The sequence below is a fragment of the Colobus angolensis genome, unplaced genomic scaffold, assembly GCF_000951035.1.
Source record: "Colobus angolensis palliatus isolate OR3802 unplaced genomic scaffold, Cang.pa_1.0 Scaffold91, whole genome shotgun sequence".
Classification (NCBI taxonomy): domain Eukaryota; kingdom Metazoa; phylum Chordata; class Mammalia; order Primates; family Cercopithecidae; genus Colobus; species Colobus angolensis.
Window position 1 is genome coordinate 6,008,982 of NW_012123043.1, and position 21,336 is coordinate 6,030,317.

Here is a 21,336-nt window from a genome sequence, read left to right on the forward strand (position 1 = left end):
CTGCACTCCAGGCTGGTTGACAGAGTGAGATCCTGTCTGAAAAAAAAAAAAAGAGAGAGAGAGAGAGAGAGAATACAAGATCTTGCAGATAACAGAGAAATCAGCACTGCCAAGCTAAGAGGGCTGAGATTTCTGAGATGGAAAGTGCTATAGGCACGAGCCAGAGCCAGGCCCTGTCTGGCCTGCTGCCTGGGTTTCTGTTGGTCCTGCTGGCTTTCTCTCAGCCTGAGTCTGCTGCCTTAATCACAGGTGCAGGGGAGCTACCTCAGGAGGTGTTGCTAGCATCATGGCAGCAGAAGTAATCCCATGTGGTCCACAGAGGTGAGAACGGCGGAGATGGGCTGGAGAAGCAGCCCAGTAGGCCCTGGGAGTGAGGCACGATGAAGGGCCCAGGGAGACCCTCTCTGCCACCATTCCACAGGTAGAGTGCTTCACGCAAAGAGCACTGGGCTCAGAGGCAGAGGAGACTGGGTTCAGTCTCAGCTTAAACACTAACCATCCAAGTTGTAGCTGTAGGCATGCACTGAACCTTCCTGGGCCTCAAATTTCCAACCTGTAAAGTGGCAACCACAGAACCTGTTCTTCTTAGCTCATAAGCTGGAGTGTGCATTGGATAGGATCGTTGGTTTGGAAGTGCTTTGCCAGGGGTGTTGTGATGGACTGCTATCATTTTGCTGAGGCAGGGAGCCTTTTTCCCCTGTCTTCTCCCATCCTGGTTCCTGGCCTTTCCTTTCCTCGTATCGGGGGAGGTGGCTATCCATTAAGAGAAACTGGTCTCACTGGTGAATCTGTGATGGATCCTGCAGGGATTTGTGTTCGTATTTCCTTCCTGATCCAAAACAATGCCTTTCTTTTTCTGGGCTTCCTCAGTCACCCTCTTCCCCAAACAAGGGTGGAGAGAGCTCCTTTTGTGCCCGATATTGGGCTGAGTGCCACTGGGCTTTGCTACTCAAAGCATGGTCAGGGACCAGCAGCCTTGGCATCTCCTGGGAGCTTGTGAGAAATGCAGAGTCTCAGTCCCCAGCCCAGATTGTCTGACTCATCATCTGCATTTTTAAAAGCCCCCAGGCGATTCACATGCACATTACAGTTTGAGAAGCTCAGACAATGAAGGATACTGCGGAATATAAAACCACAGTCCCTGTCCTCAATTTCTTCACAGCCTCACGGGAATGGCAGTGCATGAAATACAAAACACTGATTTTAAAATCTACTCTTATAGTAATTTTGAAAGCTGGATTTGCTCACTCCACAACGTATGTTTTGAAGCATTACGTTGTACCCTATAAATATATACAATTAATATTTTTTAGTAAAAAGAAATAAAATTCCATGAAATAAGCAAACAAAGGACTTGGTAGCTCATGCCTATAATCCCAGCACTTTGGGAGGCTGAGGGAAGCAGATCATTTGAGGTCAGGAGTCTGAGACCAGCCTGGCCAACATGGTGAAACCCCGTCTCTACTAAAAATACGAAAATTAGCCAGGCGTGGTGGTGCACGCCTCTAGTCCCAGCTACTCAGGAGGCTAAGGCAGGAGAATCACTTGAAATGGAGTGGCAGAGGTTGCAGTGAGCCGAGATCCCGCATCACTGTACTCAAGCCTGGGTGACAATGAGATCCTGTCACAAAAAACAAACAACAAAAATACATGCTTTAGAGGCAGCTGGCGTAGGTTGCAATGACGATTCTGGCCACTAGCTGTATGACCTTGGGCAAGTCGCCCAGTCTCCACCTGTGGAATGGATCCCTTCCTCCTAGGATGAAGAGTAGAGGAGGGCTGTATGCAAAAGCTCAATGCTAAATGATAGCTCTGACATCACCAGTGCAGCAGACATTGAACTCCATCTTACGGATGAGGAGCCTAAGGTTCTGAGAGGTGATGTGATTTGCTAACAGCAGGTCTGAGTCTGATTCCAATCCAGGTCCTCTAACGCTGTCAAGAGTCTGTCACCCTGAGCCTTGGCCCCCCTAGCCAGCCAGTGTGCTCTGTGGGAGACGGTGGGCACCAGCTGAGGAGTGTGGGAGGGCAGAGAGCAGTGTAGGGGTCAGGCCTTTGTGGAATTGGAAGTTGGAGGCCCTGGGGTTGAACCTTCCAAATGTCCCAGACCGTCAGTGTTTCTATCAACTGGGTGAGGGAAGCCACTCTATGACTGTTCCCCCACGTGCCCTCTGTGCCACTGCTCATGTCCACCCCTCCCCTGGTCGCAGTGCATGTCCTGCCCAATTCTTGCCTGGTGGAGTTCCCCATGGCCCATTACTACTGGCTCTCTGCATTTTTTTTTTTTTAGATGGAGTTTTTGCTCTGTTGCCCTGGCTGGAGTGCAATGGCACGATTTCAGCTCACTGCAACCTCCGCCGCTTGGGTTCAAGCGATTCTCCTGCCTCAGCCTCCTGAGTAGCTGGGACTACAGGTGCATACCACCAAGCCTGGCTAATATTTGTATTTTTAGTGGAGACAGGTTTTACCATGTTGCCCAGGCTGGTCGCGAACTCTTGACCTCAGGTGATCCACCTTCCTCGGCCTCCCAAAGTGCTGGGAGTACAGGCATGAGCTGCCGCGCCCGGCCTGCATTTTCTTTTTCCAGCTCTGGGCAAGCACCTTGAAGTTTCCATGAATGGTGGATGGAAACAGAAGGATTTGATTTAATAAGCTTCCTCCTCCACACACACCATGCGTTTCCCCCATCCAGGGTCGTGGCAGATCGGAGTGATTTATAGGACTTCACAGAAGTGGAAGAAATGACGGAAACTGAGTTTATTGATCAACCCTCGGAGAAGCTGCCTGGCAGGCTCCTGGCCTGGGACATTGCCAGCAGCTAACATGCTGTTCCGTTTTACCCGTGCAAATGACGGGGGCACAGACCAGCTCCCAGAGGAGGAGGAGGACAGGCTGTTCCCCACCTCCACCCAGGCCAGGAAGTGAGGAGAAGGGCTGGTTTTGCAGCGGGAGGAAGTGTGCTAGACTCCTGTGAGGACCATCTAATTAACTGGGTTGAGATATTGGGACTGGGTGGTTGAGGCAGGATCTTCAAGTGGAGACCCTGAGCATTCTGTAGGAGGCCCCTCAGCTGTGACCATGGGGAGCAGAGCTCTGCTGCCTGCCAGTAGGGATGTTGTTGTTGAGATGAGCAAGAAGACTCAGGATGGCTTCCTCGTACCAATTCCTCCTAATTTCTTCACGTTTAAGGTGATGATTGCAATACTCGGCTTAATGATCTGCCATGTTTGTAACTGTTTTCTAGTCATTATGTTTGTTTTCTTTTTTTTTTCCTTTTCTTTTTCTGCCTCTCTGGTTTTAATTGAGCATTTTATATGATTGCATTTCCTTCCCCAAATATTATTGAGTCCTTACCGTGTGCCAGATACTGTGGTAGGTGCTAGGAAGATGATTTTGAACCAGACTTGGTCTCCGCCCTTCAGGTACTTGCAGTTATGTGCTCTGAGAGAAAAATAAAGAATTTTTCTGATTGTCCCACATGGGGAAGAGAAGGGAGCCAGCCCCCAGATGATCTAGGAGACCTCATATTCCCACTTTCTGCTGCGTGTTATTCTGGGGAGGGGGGTCTCTGGCTCACCTGTACCCACTGAGTGAGCCTGGGTGCCCCCCACCTCCCACTGCATCTGTGTGTCTGGGCCCCTCCTCCACAAAGCTATCGCTGGAGCTGGGCAGAAGCCCCTGAGCACATGCATTGGGGCGGGAGGGCTGTAGCTGCTGCTAAACTCTTCCTTGGGCTCTGCCCTGGCTTGGGTGGCTGCTGGCTGGGGAGGACTGGTTCCTGGATTGGGCCTGGCCTGTGGCTTCTGCAGGGACTCTGTACACTGTGGGCTTGGTGAGTGCTTATGTGGAGGGACACAGGGCAAAGAGAGCGTCAGGAGATACCAAGGAGGGACAATGGAAAACTGCTGGGTCCTGGGGTCCTTCCTGCTGTTATTTGGGCTCTGCACTCCTTGGCCTGGTTGCAAGGTGGGGAGAAAGGCCAGGACCAGGCAGAATATGACTGTACTTCCTCCAGGTCCCAGGAGTGGTGTCTCCTTGAGTTCTGATGCAGCAGGAAGAACTGAAGTTAGACTCTGGGAAGGACTTTCTTTCTTTTTTTTTTTTTCGAGATAGAGTCTTGCTCTGTCACCCAGGCTGGAGTGCAGTGGCCGGATCTCAGCTCACTGCAAGCTCCGCCTCCTGGGTTCACACCATTCTCCTACCTCAGCCTCCCGAGTAGCTGGGACTACAGGCGCCCGCCACCTCGCCTGGCTAGTTTTTTGTATTTTTTAGTAGAGACGGGGTTTCACCATGTTAGCCAGGATGGTCTCGATCTCCTGACCTCGTGATCCGCCCGTCTCGGCCTCCCAAAGTGCTGGGATTACAGGCTTGAGCCACTGCACCTGGCTGGGAAGGACTTTCTAATGTGGAAGCACAAGCTATGGAATGCGGAGCTGAGTGTGGGGTAGACTCTTTCTTTGGAAAGATTTCCAAGGTGGTGAGCTCTTCTTGTCTTCTCTGTCCTCCTCTACCTGCTGTCTGTCAAATCTTTTCCGGAGCAGGGGGCTAGGTGCTGTGATCTTTAGGGGGCCCTGACAACCCAAGCTCAGTGAGAGCAGCCGCCTCCTCAGAGCACAGCATCCCAATCTCCCCGGCTCAAGAGGCACCTCCTCTTGTCACTCTAGGCTGTCAGCAAGCGTCCAACCTGCTTTCTAGGTCCCAACCCCAGCTGGTGCCTTTGGGCTGATCTCGAGTCTGCACGGGATCTCTCCAGCGGGGGTCGGATTTACAGACCCTTGGTGGAAATAGGCCTTCAGGCAGATGCCCTGTACCCCATGGTTCTAGGCAGGCCAAGAGATGCTCTGAAGGGAGGTAGGAGGAAGGGCATGGGTTCCCCCTGATTCCACCTCCCGTATCTCCAGTATTCCTCCCTGGCCACTTCCCCAGTGGAGCTTTACTGGGGTTCTCCAGGGAGTGTGGCTTCTCCAGGACCCTGTGTAGGGTTTAGTGCTGGGCTGAGCAGGTTCCCAAACCCCGACCCCAGACTCAGACACTTTCGTCAGTTAGATCAGGGAATACAGACCCGTTCTGTACGAGGTTGAGTGAAGTAGGAGAGCTGGCTGTGAAATAGATATGGAAACCATGTGACTTGCCTTCCAGAGTGAAACAGAAGTAATTTTTTGTTTATCTATGTCCTTGCAACCTGTTTTGTATCTCTTCAGGGGCCGATTGTGTATTCCAGTAGAATCAGGGGTGTGCTCCTGTTGGAGACAGCAATGGTCACCTGGTGCTACTGTTCATTGAGTGCCCAGATAAGTTACTGCGCCAGCCTCATGCTCACAGGGGAACTGCCAAGCCAGCCTTCTCTTCCCATCGTGCCCAGACAAAACAAAGGCTCAAAGAATTGTTACTTGCTCAAGGCCACAAGCTGTTAACGGTGGAGTCACAGTTTGAACTCGGATCTTACCCCACAGCACACTTCATTCATTCATTCATTCCACTCAATACATATTTATTTCTCTTTACATTCCATCTTGCCTCCCATCTTCCTCTCCACGGGGCACAGAGCTAGAGCATGCAATCCTTTCAGGAGGGGCTCCCTTCCGGGGAGGTGTGGGTGCCCCTCACCACCGCCCCTGGTCTCTTCCCCATGAGGAGTTCGGTGCTCAGTGCCCCTCCCTCCCTTTGCTAGTGCTGAACTCAGCTCTCCATAGAAGATGATTTGATGCATTCCAGAAGAAGGGAACCGTGACCTGCTAGAGCCCAGAAAAGATCTCATTCAATCCCTCATCATCCCGACACGGACACAGAGGCCCCAAAAGGGAAAGGGTCTTCCCCAAGATCAGCTCACTTCTGGCACAGCCTGGACCAGAATGAGGGTCTCCCGATTCCCACCACAGTGAGGTATTCCAAGGAGGACTGCCCTCCTTTGGGGGTCCAGCCTGGGCCCCTCTGCTCTCCTGAGCCTGCAGAATTCTGCCGCTTCCTGGCTCCCACCTGCCTGGGCTCTCCCCATGTGCCAGCTGGGCTGGAGGATTCTCTGCTGCTCTCCTAAGTGGCCACAGTCTGCAAAGACCAGAGAGGTCTATGGGAAGCCACATAAAGCCATCAGCTCCCATCCCACCACGGCAGGCCTTTCCACTTCGCTGGAAAAGGAATTTTGCCCCTGTTAGCACCCTGGCCATCCCAGTGAGGTCTTCCTGCAGCAGCTACTCACAGGTCATTGAGTCTGAATGCAGATGGGATGGTTTTTTCCTGTCCCACGGGATGAGTCAGAAACAGTCACCCATAGCAGGTGGGGCCAGTTGGCCTTGGTCCTTTTGCCATCCCGGTCTTCCTTGGAGAGGTGGAGAGAATCAAATCTCAGTGCAGAAAGAGCTGAGAATGCCGAGGTCTGGGTCCAGTTTTCCTGCATTTACTGTCCAGGCGAGACACCCTCCTCCTCGAGGACCAACCCCTCACGGGGATGTGGGGGCTATACGTGAATTTGGGAGGTGAGGAGGTGGCTGCAGTGTGAAATCGCCCAGGGCATTGTCTCAAAGTGCGATACCTTGGCCTCCTGGCTGTGGATAAACATTCCATAGGATATGCCCTGGACTGGGAGAAAGGGATGAAGATCAGAGGCAAATATACTTTGAAAACATGCTTCCTCCAAATCTGAAAGCCTCCCACTTTGCACCCCACCCTCTGAAGCCCCCTGTGGATCAGAACCACAGGGCAAATCCAAACTTCTGTTTGTTGGGATAAGAACGCCCACCGAGAGAGAGAGAGAGAGAGAGAGAGAGAGAGAGAGAGAGAGAGAGAAGAGCTCTCTGCAGGCACACAGGTCTCCGGGGAGCTTGTGCAGTCAGTCATCCATGAAACCTTTGAGTGGGGGTGCTGGTGGGGATCTCTGCCCTGTGCGTTGCAGCACACGCCGCTCTCATCAGACCGGGGATCCCTTTGCTCAGGTGCTGGGCCTCTCCTGTGGACTGAGAGTTTCTTCATGGTGGGAGTTATGTTTATTCTGCTCATGTCCAGTGCTCAGAAAGGGGCCCTGAATCCGAAGGACAGATGGCGGGGGAGGTTGCTCAGAATAGAGGGTGTTACTGAGTCACACACAGGAACCTCATTATTTTTCCCACCAGGCTGAGGAGTTATTTGTCCTCAGCAAGTGACCAGGAGTGATTTCCAAGGCCCATTACACTAATGACCTAATCAATTTATCCTGCTCTTTTCTTTCAAGACACAGAGTGTCTTCCCCCTCCCTGTAGCCCTGCAGGCTGGCCCTGCGGTGTCAGCCCGAGTCTCCTTTTGGGGACTGATGGGCACTGATGTTCTGGATGGTGACTCATGCCACCGAGCCCCTCACAGTGGGATTCAAGGCAGGATTCTTAGGCCCGGTATCCTGCCCCCTCCCCAGGGCCCCTGAAGCAGACTCCCCTGGGCAATGTTACTGTTAAATATTTGGCCCCTGGAGTGTGCCCAGCACTTTTGATTATATCTGGTTTCCTGTTCTCCTTGGGGAGGAAGAATTTCTCTGCAGGAAGTGGTTTAATAGTCTGAAAGCCTTATTTTCTTGCTCTTGAGATCCAAGTTTCCAGTTACAAGTGGCTGAGATCCTTGATAAGAGAGGAGGTGGGAAGGAGGGGACCAGAGCTATGAACTGTCACTCCCTCCCAGCCAAGGGCGAGGGAAAGAAAGAGGGAGGATTCAGTCCCTAAGTATCCAAACCGCAGGACCGCAGAAAGACGTGGACCTCTGGCATCCTCCGGCCCTCCACCTCCCTGCACCCATGTCCTTCCATGAGGAACAGGTGATGAGAAACAGGGATGGCCAGGCCTGAGGACCCTGCTCCGGTCTCAGCAGTTGACAGGACACTGTGTCATCTTGTTAGCATTTTCCAAACCCACGTGTGGGTTCTCTCGCCTCTGAGTGAAGGCGTTTGTAAGAGTTGGGTGGCTCACTCATACCTGTACCTCTGGCAGGGGGTTCTTAGAGATGACTGTGCTCAGTTCTTCCTGATGCAGCTTTACTCTTGAACCATCTGAGTCTAACCAGGATCACAGAAATCATTTTAGGTGTTTACAGCTGAAGGCCTTATACCAGGAATTGGTGATGAAGCAGCCGAGACACAAACAGGGAGAGTGAAGTAACCCAGAGATGAGTAACAACAGGAAGCTACCCCGAGGCAGAAGGACAAAGTGAGGAGGTGGTGATCCCAGAGCCCAGGGGCTGTAGTTGGCTGGTAGAAGCTGCACGCGTGGTGGGTTTGTCTGATGTGTGGTGGAGCCATGGAGGAGTCATAACCACTGCCTAGTGCACGGCTGGGACAGGGAGGTGGACAACTCCCCCCACCACCCGTCCCCATTGCTCCAGCACTGCAGTATTTCCTGTGGACCTGGATAGCCCCAGGGCTTGGGAAATGCAGCCTGCCGGGGTCAGCACCGTGGTGATACAAAGCAGGGCAGGGCCAGGAGAGAAAGCCAAGGACAGACAGCTTCAGCAGCAGCGCGCTCCAGTCTCATCCCTGCAGTGGTGGCTGGCTTCTTCACAACGTTCTCGCTTTGGCTGTTCTGCCTTCACCAAAGAGAATTCTGTAGGGCCTCTGTGCCCACTCCCTCTTCCTTCTTTTTTCTCTGTCAGATGTATCTTCGCTGATTGGTCCCATGGTGTGTTCACCATCTGATGGCATCTTCCTATTTTTTTTTTTTTCATTTTTTTTTGAGATGGAGTCTCGCTCTGCCACCCAGCCTGGAGTGCAGTGGCATGGCTCACTGCAACCTCTGCCTTCCAGGTTCAAGCGATTCTCCTGCCTCAGCCTCCTAAGTGGCTGGGACTATAGGTACCTGCCACCATGCCCAGCCAGTTTTTGTATTTTTAGTAGAAATGGGGTTTCACCATGTTGGCCAGGGTGGTCTTGAACTTCTGACCTCAAGTGACCACCTGCCTTGGCCTCCTAAAGTGCTGGGATTACAGGCATGAGCCACTGCACCCGGACTGAGCTCTTCCTATTCTAAAGTGGCTTATCGTTTATGTTCTCTGAGTCAGCCTAACAATCAGTCCTCAATGGCATCCAGGAGTGCCCTCTGAGGGTGTAGACAAGGAGAGGCCACCCCTCTGTGCACCGCTGGGCCTCCAACTAGAAGTGATCTCATCCCTGAAAAGGACGATGCATGAGGTAAAGGACCAATGAGGAGCTTGGGCATTCTCATGATGTCTGCTGGGAGTTAGCATGAGATGAAGACTTGCTTTTCTGGGGTGCAGGCTAAGAGACTCTGGGGAGGCAAGTTCTGGCCAGGGAAGCCTCTGCTGGTCTCACAGTGTGCAGGGCAATGCTGGGACTCCAAGCCACTGTGGACGTGTTGGTGGCTGGCTGGTGGCCTGGTGGCAGTTTCTCGTACATTTCATAAGAGGCCCTTGTCATAGCAGCCTTACATTGCAGGACCTAGGCAGGGGACCAGGAGTTGTCTGTTTCAGCAGTGGATCCCCTACAGCTCCCAGCACAGCAGGGAATGAACCAGGGAATGATTTTCCTCATCCAGGGCATCATAATTGCCTTCAGGGCTAGCATCATGCCTTTCTAATCTGACTGTCTCTAATTGAGCACCTATCATTTAATCCTTATCTCTTGTTTCCTGAGATGTACTCACATGGCAGGTCCTCAAGCAATCATTTCTGAATAAGTGGATGTATGGTTTCATTAATGCATTTTTACATGTATTTATTCATTCATTCAACAAATCGTTATTGAGCACTGATATAGGTACTGGGGATGCAGTGGTAAACATGCCAAATAAAGGTTCTGTCCTAATGGGGCTTACATTCTACTGGAGTACTGGAGAGAAACTGATAATAAATGCATAGATAGATAGACAGATAGTGGGGGAAGAGAGGGTGTGAGAGAGACAGAGGAGGGAGAGGGTCAGGAAGTGATAAGCTCTATCAGGAAAATTAAATCTGGCAAGAGGATACAGTGATAGAGACTATTTTTCAGGAGAGTCAGGGATCTTCCCTTAGGACCTGCCATCTGAGTGGAGACCTGAGTGAATGGAGAATGCGCCTTCCCAGACATTTCAGGAGATGAACAGGAAGTGCAAAGGCCCTGAGGTGGGAGAGTGCCCCAGGTATGTAAACAAAAGAGTGTCTACTAGCATGGTGAGAATAGAGTGGAGTTCAGGGAGAGTGAAGTGGAGTTCAAGGTAAGGGGATGGGCCCTTCGGGGAGAGAAGGGTCAGGGAGACTCGGGGAAGGATAGGGCACCCTCTGCTCAGTGGTCAGGATCAAAACCAGAGTCATCTTGTTGATTCTTTCTCTCACCTGGACATCTGTCTTATTTCATTTTCTGCTGCTATAATGGAGTAGCACAGTCTAGGTAATTCATAATGAACAGAAATTTATTTGACTCACAGTTCTAGAGGCTAGGAAGTCCAAGATTAGGGGACCATGTCTGATAAGGACCTTCTTGCTGCCTCATAACATGCTGAAGGCATCACACAGGCAGGAGCTGAACTCATCCTTCAGAAGGACCCCACTTCCGTGATAACGAACCTGTTCCTGCAGTATTGGCATTAATCCATTCATATGGGTGGAGCCTCATGACCTAATTACCTCTTAAAGGTCCTACCTCTCTGCACTGTTGCAATGGGGATGGTTTCCAATATATGAGCTTTGAGGGACACATTCAAACCACGGCATTCTGCCCTGGCCTTCAAACTTCATGTCCTTCTTGCATGCAAAATACATTTATTCCATCCCAGTAGCCCTCAAAGTCTTGACTAGATCCAGCATCTACTCAAAAGTCCAAAGTCTGGAGTCTCATCTAAATCAGATATGGGTGAGGCTCAAGACAGGATTCATCCTAAGGCAAATTTCCTTCTAGTTGTGAGCCTATGAAATCAAAACAAGTTACATGCTTCCAAAATACAATAGTGGGACAGGAATAGGATAGGTATCCCCATTCCAAAGGGGAGAAATAGGCAAGAAGAAAGCAGTAACAGGACCCAAGTAAGTCCAAACCCCAACAAACCAGACAACATTAAATCTTAAGAGTCTAGAATAGCCTTTTGCTCCATGTACCACCTTCTGGACATACTGGCTCTACTGGGCTCAGCCCATGAAGCAACGCTCATGGACTGGAGTCTCATGCCTGCAGCTCTCCCATGCTGGAGTTGCATGCTGGTGGTCCTACAGTGCTGGGGTCTGTGCAGTGGCCTCACTCCCATGACTCCAGGAGGCATTGCCCTGGTGAGGGATCTCTGTGGTGGCTCTGTCCCTGTGACAAGTTTCTGCCTGGGCCTCCAGGCTGTCCATGATATCCTTTGAAATATAACTGGAGGCTGGCGTGACCCCACAGCTCCCACACTCTGTGCACTTGCAGAATCCACACCATGTGGACACTGCCAAGACCTACCTACCACTTGTGCTCTCTGGAGCAGCAGCACAAGCTACATCTGGGCCTGCTTGAGCCATGACTGGAGCTGCCAAGGAGCACTGTGGTGAAGCAGAGTCCTGAGGTGGCCCTGGGCAGCAAACGCCGAGGTCCCACCTGGTGTCTCTGGAAACCTTGCTCTAAAGGTCCTCACCTGCCTTGAAAATCTCTGAAATGCCTGTGTGGTCACTCTCCCATCATCTTCATGAATAGAACCTGGCTTCTTTCTATCCATGTTATTCTCTTTAGCAAATGGTGTTTTGGCCACATCCTTAGTATTCTCTCCTGGACACACTTTTTAATTCTTTACATGGCCAGGCTGAGAGTTTTCCAAATCTTTCCATTCTGCTTCCCTTTTAATGATAACTTTCATCTTTAAATCATCTCTATCTTCCTTCATTTTGCTATAAATGGCAAAAAGAAACCATGTAGCACCTTGAATGTTTTGTTGCTTGGATATTCCTTCTACTAGATATCCCAGTTAGTTGCTCTAAAGTTCTGCCTTCCACAAGACACAATTTCACCAAGTTCTTTACAACTACGTAACAAAGACAACCTTTACTCCAGTTTTCAGTATCTTGTTTCTTGTTTCCCTCTGAGACCTCATCCAAATTTATTTAGTGTCCAGATTTTCTGCTAACATTCTAATCACGACCATTCAAATCATCCCTTAAAAGATTCAGTTGCTCCCTACAGCTCTTGTCTTCTGAGCTTTCACCAGAATTACTGCTCCATTTATGGCAGTCTAGGCATTTTTTTTTTGTCTACTCCTCCAAACTCTTCCAGCCTATACCTGTTACCCAGTTCTAAAGCTGCTTCCACATTTTCAGGTATTTGTTATAGCAACAACCCCACTTCTGGTACCAATTTTCTGTCTTAGTCCATTTTGTGCTGCTATAACAGAATACCTGAAACTGGGTAATTTATAAAGAAAAGAAGTTTACTCAGCTCACATTTCTGGAAGCTGAGAAGTCCAAGATCGAGGGTCTGCATCTGTCAAGGGCCTTTTTTTCTGGCTCATCCTATGGCTCAAGGGTGGAAGGACAAAAGAGCACACTCTCAAGAAAGAAAAGAAGGTGGCCAAACTCATCTTTTATAAAGACTCCACTCCTGTGATAATGAACCCACTTCTGCAACAATGGCATTAATCCATTCAAGAGGGCGGAGCTCCCAGGATCTAATGACCTCTCAAAGGTCCCACCTTTCATCACTGTTGCATTGGGGATTAAGTTTCCAACACATGAGCTTTGGGGGACACATTCAAACCATAGCAACATCCAAACTCAGCAGCAGGTCCTGTTGGCCCTGTTCCTAAATACATCTCAAAGCCATATGCTTCTTCTCAATCCCCATGCCGCCTGCTACAGCATCCCACCCTCATCTGCCTGGATGGCTAAAATAGCCTCCTGCTGGTTTTCTTGCCTTCCCTCATTCCCTGCTGCAACACATTCTCCACACAGCAGCCTGAGTTGTTTTTTAAAAACAGAAATTCGATTATATTATTCCTTTGCTTAAAATGACTTTTCCTTGTACTTAGAATAAACCCCAGAACACTTACTGCAGCCCTCTCAGCCCTAGGCCTCTTCTCTGACTGAGCCGGCCTCTCTCGGGCCTTCACCCCTGAGGCTCCTTCACACTAGCCCTCTCTTGCCACTCTGGCCTCAGCACCTCTCCCCGATGGTGCCTTCTGCCTAGAAGGCTCTGTCCCAGATCTTTCCCTGGCTGACTCGTTGGTGGTCCTTTGGCTCTCGGCTCATTGTCTCATCCTCAGAGAGGCTGCCCTGCATATCAGCAGCGTGCCCTGCCCACTCACTCACTCCTGGGTTACCCTGCTTATTTTGCTTGGTAGGTCTTTTCACTCTCTAAAATGATCTGGTTTATTTGTTTGCATATCTATTGCCTATTTCTCTGTCTGCAGAATGATGCTTTCATGAGTCTGTTCTCTTCTATATTCCTGAACCCTAACACCTAGAACCTGGCACCTGATAGGTGCTCAATGAATACCCCTTCAATAAATGAAAGGGTGAGTCTCAACCACCTGATTGCCCCCAGAAGGAACAAGACACCATCTAAATAGCTGGGTAGCACATGCATGTGAACAGGTCATTCTGATGGCTCAGAAAGAGGTCAGACTTTGCGGGAGGAGCGAGGCTCCCAGGCAAGGCACAATGGCATCCTCACAACTGCTTAGTCCAGGGAGATTTGCCTGGGGCAGGAGAGGCTTGCCATGCGGGCCCTAGCCATGGCTCCCTTCTTCTGCTCCAAGCTTCTGCCCTCCAATCCTCACGTGTCCTCTGTCTCCCAGAGTGGCAGAGCCGGGTCCAATATGGGCTTTGCACTTGGACATACTGGAATCTTAGAAATTCTTTTCCTGCTTTTTCCTGGCAGAGTGGCCTTGGACATGTTTTCTAATCTCTCCAAGTCTCAGTTACTGCAATTAAGAAATAAGAATAATGACACAGGTTGAGTATCCCTTATCCAAAATGTGTGGGACCAGAAGTGTTTCCAATTTTGGACTTTTTCAGATTTTGGAATATTTGCATTATACTCGCTGGTTGAGCATCCCTAATCTGGAAATCTGAAATGCTCAAATGAACATTTTCTTTGAGTGTCTTGTTGGCATTCAAGTAGTGTTGAATTTTGGAGCGTTTGGGCTTTTGGATTTTCACATGAGGGATGCTCAACCTGTAGTATCTAAGTGATAGGCTTGTGCTGAAGCATCAATAAAACCATGTCTATAAAACCAGCGCCCAGGGCCGGGCGCAGTGGCGCACGCCTGGAATCCCAGCACTTTGGGAGGCCACAGCAGGAGGATCACTTGAGCCCTGGAGGTTAAGATCAGCCTGGTCAACATAGTGAAACCCCCATCTCTACAAAAACACTTAAAAATAACTGGGCATGGTGGCCCACACTTGTCCCCACTACTGAGGAGACTGAGGTGGAAGGATCTCTTGAGCCCAGGAGTTTGAGGTTACAGTTAACTGTGATTGCACCACTGCAATCCAGCTTAGGAGACAGAGTGAGAGCCTATCTCTTAAATAAATAAATCCATAAATCCATAAATCCATAAAGAAATACATAAATAGTGCCCAGCGCCTAGAAATTAATGTTAATGCTTACCAGCATTTTTATTGTTGTTATTATTGATCAGATAACTATTATTTTCGAACTCCTTCCTCACTTAGCCTCCAGAATCTCCCACCCCTCCTATGGCAGCCCTGCCAGGGTGTCCTAGGAAGAACCAATGGCTCTCTCTGCCCTGCCCTATTTGGACACAGGATTTGTAGACTTCGTTCCCTCATTTCCACCTCTAAACCATATTGACACTCTTGCAGCAGCTATGATACGAAATCCTTTTCTATTCAGCCACCAGCTCTTGCCATCACTGAGAGGCTCAACAGGAATCGCCTTCCATTTCTTTCCTCAAGCGATCCCTTTGCCTCTCAGGGTCTCTAGCCCATTGCTCTGGGGACTCACTCTTTTCATGTTATCATCATCAATGAGAAGTTCCGACTAATAAACTAATTCATACTATGGAGTTCATGTCATTTCAGCTTTTTAAAAAACACACAAGTGGGCGTGGTGGCTCATACCTGTAATTCTAGAACTTCAGGAGTTCGAGGGGGCAGAATTGCTTGAGCACAGGTGCTCGAGACCAACCTGGGCAACACAGGGAGACCCCGTCTCAATAAACTAAATAAATAAATAGCACACAGAGAAGGCAACTCTTACTTAACCCAAAGGAATGTCTCATTCCTTGTGGGATTTTATGCACTTTGAAGGAGATTCTGGAGGTGGGGCTCTCCCTGGTTGCCTCAGGGCTATTTTTTTTTTTTTTTTGAGACAGAGTTTCGCTCTTGTTGCCCAGGCTGGAGTGCAAGGGCGCAATCTCGCGATCTCGGCTCACTGCAACCTCTGCCTCCTGGGTTCAAGCAATTCTCCTACCTCGGCCTCCCGAGTAGCTGGGATTACAAGCATACGCCACCATGCCTGGCTAATTTTTTTTTTTTTTTTTTTTTTTTTTTTAGTAGAGACAGGGTTTCACCATGTTGCCCAGGCTGGTCTTGAACTCCTGACCTCACGTGATCCTGCCTCAGCCTCCCAAAGTGCTGGGATTACAGGCATGAGCCACTGCGCCCGGTCCCCTCAGGGCTATCGTTAAGGAGCTGTCTTCCCTGCTGGCCTGTGGACGGGACCCCACTTGGTGTTTTCCTGTCTCTGTTCCGTTGCTCTCCCGTTTGTGCACGCCTAAGCTGCACACTCCTGAGAGCAGCATCTCCCTGCTTAGCTCCCAGCACAGCCCTCGGGGATGCTGTGGACTTGGGAGGGGTATTCCCAAGTCAGAGGCACCTTCCATACACCCCCACCCCACGCATGCCCCAGGACTTGCAGCCTCTGCTTCCTTTCCCACGCGTAAGGAGAGGTGAGCTTCTCCCCTCGTCCTGGGAGGCAGCCCTTCCTGTGAGAGCCTGCCCCACCTCAGCCAAGGTCTTGGGTCCAGCCCTTTCCCACCAGGGAGAAAATAGCAAGAAAAACAGATGAGAGCTGATACCCTAAGCTGCAGGGTCTGCTGGGACTGGGTACTGGAGGAGCCCCAGGAAAGCTTTAACCCCGGGGGCTCCAAGCGGTCAGAAGGGTGAGGGGTGAGGAGAGAAGAGGGGAGGGAGCCACCTCTGTAGCTAGAAGTTGTCTCTTCCCTCTCTCCTGTCAGTGTCTAGACTGTCACTGTCTACCTCTCCTCTCTCCATAGGTCATCACTGCCCTGATGTCAGTCCCAGGCTAGATCCCTCAATCCATAGGCTGGACGGCAGCACCAGAGGTCACCTGGCCCACCCCACTGACTCTGGGTGGTGCCTTCCTTGGGCGAGGTCTAGAAGTTCCCCTTTTAAATCTAATAGGCAAGGGATATTTTCAACCTGCCGATCATCTGCATCTCAGCAACCCACAGTCAGCCTGGCACCCTGAAGGTGAGCTGGGCTTGGAGTCAGGAGACCCAGGCCAGTGGAGCTTCTAATCTGTGAAATGGGCATTCCCTTATCTGCTGTGCTTACCACAGAAGCGGTTATGGGGATTACCCGAGATAGGACTGAGAAAGGGATTTGTACATGATAAATGTGGTATAAATAGCAGATGTGATGGGTGGTAGGGGTAGGCAGGACACCTGGCCCCGTCCTCTCTGAAGCAGCAGCCCTCTTTCCCTGCTGAGGTTCACCTGGGGATCTGGCCCTACTCTCCGCTGTGTAGCTGCTGAGATAGCATCTCTCAGCCTTCAGAATGACCAACGTTCCTTTGGTCTTTTCCTGTAGACTCATTCCCAGAACTTTTCCCACCATGTCTAAGAGGACACGTGGGGAACACTTTGAGATGGTCAGGAACAAGATGTGAGGAAGATGTTTAAATAGCCCTTAGGCTGTGTTTGCTGAGCATCCAGAGATATTGGAGTTTTCCAGGTGGCCATTTGTCTAGGAGCTTGGAGGGGTAAGAAGAGCTCAGGCAAATGAATACTGGTGGGGTGTTTACAGAGTACTTGCACACATAGTATCTCATTTGATCCTCCCCCTCTGAAGTAGGTCTGTTTTACAGAGGAGACATTGATCTAGCAAGTTGCAGACTGGCGGCCCAAGTTTGGGTCTTCTGACTCACAGTGTCTGCACCAGGCCTGGTCATTCTGCTGAGGATACAGAGGAGAGAATGGGCTTCAATTACAGCAAGAGAGTGAGGATTGGATCTAAGGAAACTTCAGAGTCACAAGTGAACCAGTCACCTCTCCAGGCCCCTTGGTGGTGGTTTGGGGTACAAGAATCCTATGATCACAGAGTAGGAGAGGGGAACTGCTCCGAAGGTGTTGGAGTCATCTAGTCCTCAATTTCTTCACTGGGACAATGAAGGGATAGAAAAGGAGATTCCAAAGGTCTCTTCTAGTCCTTATCTTCTAGATGGGGTGGAGAGGGGTCATCTGGTTCCTCCCACTCTGCAAATTGTCTCCCTTCCTACCTCTATAGCCTTCACAGAGCAGGTGGGCTTTGATGGATGGTAAAGGATCTAGGAGAAGCATTGTCTGGGGTGAGACAGACTTTAAGCATCATCACCATGCAGGAGAAAGCCGCAGATTCTCCATCCCTGGGGCAGAAGGAAACAGTCGGCAGCCTCTCCCTTCACACTCCTGGGTCTCAGAAGCTGTTTACATGCTCAGGAGGGCACTCCATCCATTTCAGAAGCTGCATTGGAAAATAACAACTGGGCAAGCTGCTGCTGCTCAGCCAGCTCCTCAGCACAGAGCTGGGCGAGACCCAGCCCTTGGCACTGTCTCCAAGGCCAGTGTGTAGGCAGAAGCCATGATGGCTGTTGGCTAGATTGGTTTAAAGGGAAGCAGGAACCCCTGAGGTGTGAAAACGCCCAACCCTTGTGGCTCATGAGCAGCCTCGTCATCCAGATGTTTCCATCTTCTTTGTGGGTCATGACATGAAAAAAGTTAGAAAGTTCTGGCCCTTGACTCAACTTATTTCCTTTAAAGAACATATCGTGATCTGTAGTTGTCTTGTTTATTTTCTTGCTTTGGTGTTACCTGTCTCTTCACCCAAAATGTGAGATTTGTAGAAGCAGGGATCTTTTATCTTATTCTCAGCACAGAGAGCAATGCCTAGCACAGAAAGCACTTGACAAATGCTTGCTGAATGAATGCATCCATGTATGCGTGCATAAATGCTTGAATGAATGAGTGAAAGTATCCAGCATATAGTAGATGCTCAGTGAATATCAGTTTTCTTTCCTGAGCATCATTTCCAGTTAGCTTGGGAGTGCAGGGCTGGTTCTTGAGATCAAGCCGTTAGGAGTTAAGTGCTGCACAGTGACTAGAAGGGGAAACAGGAGGTTAATGTAGAGGTGGGAGACGCGGTATGGCAGGGGAGTATGGGACAAGGCCAGGAGAAGGGGGGTTGTGTGAAAGATTTTTTGAAATGACAGTTGTGTCTGCTGGCCTAAGAGAAGGGATGGTTTGTTAATCACGTGGGTGTTTCGGTCAGTGTAGACATGTTTTAGGAAGCACGGGATGGCACTGCCACCTTCCATGTGGCCTTGGGCAGATCCTGTGACTACTTTGAACCTCAGTTTCCTCATCTGTCGATTGGGTAGCCCTCATTCTGCCGGTAACTTCCTACGCGATGAAGGCTGTCATGAAGCAAGGGTGAGCTAACCAGTGGGGGCGTGCTGAGCGCATGGGAGGAATTTTTACTTTTCCTTGAAATTCCTAAAGGAGCTCCTCTGTGATTTTCTATTATTATTTTTGTCATTAATCAGGATTTCCTTTCTCTGCAGGAGAATGAGCCAATGCATGGCAAGCACTAAATCTTAGATCCTGAAGACTCGGCCCTCAAGCAAAAGACATGCACCTCCCCACTCACCGGGTCCTGGATGGGGAGGGTGCTCCTCTTAGAGGCCCCTGGAGGCCAGGTGTGCCTCGGAGGGGCCTTTCAAGGCAGCTGGGAGGCAGATCCTAACACTCTGCCCTCTTCTCCCCCAGATACAAGATGGTGGTGACCCCCCGGAGGGCGGCGGTGGCCATCGCCGGCTGCTGGATCCTCTCCTTGGTGGTGGGGCTGACCCCTATGTTTGGCTGGAACAATCTGAGCGCGGTGGAGCGGGCCTGGGCAGCCAACGGCAGCATGGGGGAGCCCGTGATCAAGTGCGAGTTCGAGAAGGTCATCAGCATGGAGTACATGGTCTACTTCAACTTCTTTGTGTGGGTGCTGCCCCCGCTTCTCCTCATGGTCCTCATCTACCTGGAGGTCTTCTACCTAATCCGCAAGCAGCTCAACAAGAAGGTATCGGCCTCCTCTGGTGACCCACAGAAGTACTATGGGAAGGAGCTGAAGATCGCCAAGTCACTGGCCCTCATCCTCTTCCTCTTTGCTCTCAGCTGGCTGCCTTTGCACATCCTCAACTGCATCACCCTCTTCTGCCCGTCCTGCCACAAGCCCAGCATCCTCACCTACATTGCCATCTTCCTTACGCACGGCAACTCGGCCATGAACCCTATCGTCTACGCCTTCCGCATCCAGAAGTTCCGCGTCACCTTCCTTAAGATTTGGAATGACCATTTCCGCTGCCAGCCCGCACCCCCCATTGATGAGGATCTCCCAGAAGAGAGGCCTGATGACTAGACCCCGCCTTCTGCTCCCACCAGCCCACATCCAGTGGGGTCTCAGTCCAGTCCTCACTTGCTCACTGTCCCAGGGGTCTCCCTGAGCCTGCCTCAGCTGGGCTGTGGGCCAGGGGCATGGGGGAGGCTCTGAAGAGATACCCACAGAGTGTGGTCCCTCCACTAGGAGTTAACTACCCTATACTTCTGGGCCCTGCAGGAGGCTTGGGAGGGCAAGGATCCTACAGAGGGACCGGGTGTCCAGAGGCAAGAGTGTCCTGAGCCTCCACCTGCCTGACCATCCCATGAGCAGTCCAGCGCTTCAGGGCTGGGCAGGTCCTGGGGAGGCCAAGACTGCAGAGGAGCCACCTGGGCTGGGAGAAGGTGCTTGGGCTTCTGCAGTGAGGCAGGGGAGTCTGCTTGTCTTAGATGTTGGTGGTGCAGCCCCACCAACCAAGCTTAAGGAGAGGAGAGCATCCCCTCTGAGACGGATGGAAGGAGAGAGGTCGAGGATGCACTGGCCTGGCTGTCTCTCCTGTTCTGTAGGAGAGGGTGGCCAGAGGCAGCTAAGGGGCAGGAATCAAGGAGCCTCCATTCCCACCTCTGAGGACTCTGGGCCCCAGGCCATACCAGGTGCTAGGGTGCCTGCTCTCCTTGCCCTGGGTCAGCCCAGGGTTGTACGTGGGAGAGGCAGAAAGGGTAGGTTCAGAAATCGTTTCTGATATTTGCTGGAGTGCTGGCTGCATGCCCTGGGGAGTGAGCTTGGTGCGGTAGGTGCTGGCTTCAAACAGCCATGAGGTGGCAGCTCTGAGCCCTCCTTCTTGCCCTGAGTTTTCCAGGGAGGAGCCTGGAGTGTAATTACCTGTCATCTGGGCCACCAGCTCCACTGGCTCGCCTGATGCTGGGCCTGAACTGTCCTAGGTGACCCCATCTCTGCTGCTTCTGGGCCTAATGGAGAAGAGAACCCTAGACATTCTGCCTGCCTGGAGACGGGGTGGACGAAGGAAAGGGTCTGTAAGGACTCAGTGTTGACTGTGGGCCCCCCTGGGGTGGGTTTAGCAGGCTGCAGCAGGCAGAGGAGAGCACCCCCCGGGAGTGTGTGGGAGGCCTTGCTGTCATGTGAATCCCTCAATACCCCTAGTATTTGGCTGGGTTTTCAGGGACTTTGGAAGCTCTATTGCAGGTGTCTGGGGGTCTAGGACTTTAGGGATCTGGGGAAGGACCAACCCATGCCCTGCCAAGCCTGGAGCCCCTGTGGGGGGTGGGGGGCGAGGCAGGGGAACCTGGAGCCCCTGTGGAGGGGGCGTAAGGCGGGGGAGTCTGGAGCCCCCGTGTGGTGGGGGGTGAGGTGGGGGAGAGGAGGTGGTCATTGAGTTGACCTTCTGAACATGAGTGTCAACTCCAGGCCTTGCTTCCAGGCCCTTCCCTCTGTTGGAAATGGGGTGCCCTGGCTCCCAAGGGAGGCCCATGTGACTAATAAAAAACTGTGAACCCTGTGGAGAGCACATTGCTGGGCGCCCACCCCCACCACTGTTGAGGGCAACAAGACAGCTTCAGCAGAGAGGAAGCAATGGCGGGGGCCGGGAGGAGCTGCGGGAGTGGGCCTGTGGAGGCGTTCAAGGAAGGAAGGTTCCAGAGAGGGTGTGTCTGTTTCCATAGTTACACACTTGGGGTAGCAAACCCTGATCAGGAAGTGAGATCCTGAAAACTCACCTGTCCGGAACCCCCACCCCCCACCCCAGCCATGACATCCTGAGACCTCTCCCACTGGCATCTTCCTCATGGTGACATATCTGGAGAACCCCTCATG

At 51.3% G+C, this 21,336-nt stretch overlaps 1 protein-coding gene across 4 annotated transcripts in view; it reads left to right on the forward strand.

Moving 5' to 3' along the window:
* Positions 1 to 21,022, forward strand: part of ADORA1 (adenosine A1 receptor) — a 40,003-nt gene extending 18,981 nt beyond the window's left edge. For all 4 annotated transcript variants that reach the window (XM_011931792.1, XM_011931790.1, XM_011931789.1 and 1 more), the window contains one exon: positions 18,909 to 21,022. In XM_011931792.1, coding sequence (XP_011787182.1) covers positions 18,909 to 19,548 — 640 coding nt within the window. In that variant the 3' untranslated portion in view covers positions 19,549 to 21,022. The remainder of the gene's footprint in view (positions 1 to 18,908) is intronic.
* Positions 21,023 to 21,336: the final 314 nt, after the last annotated feature.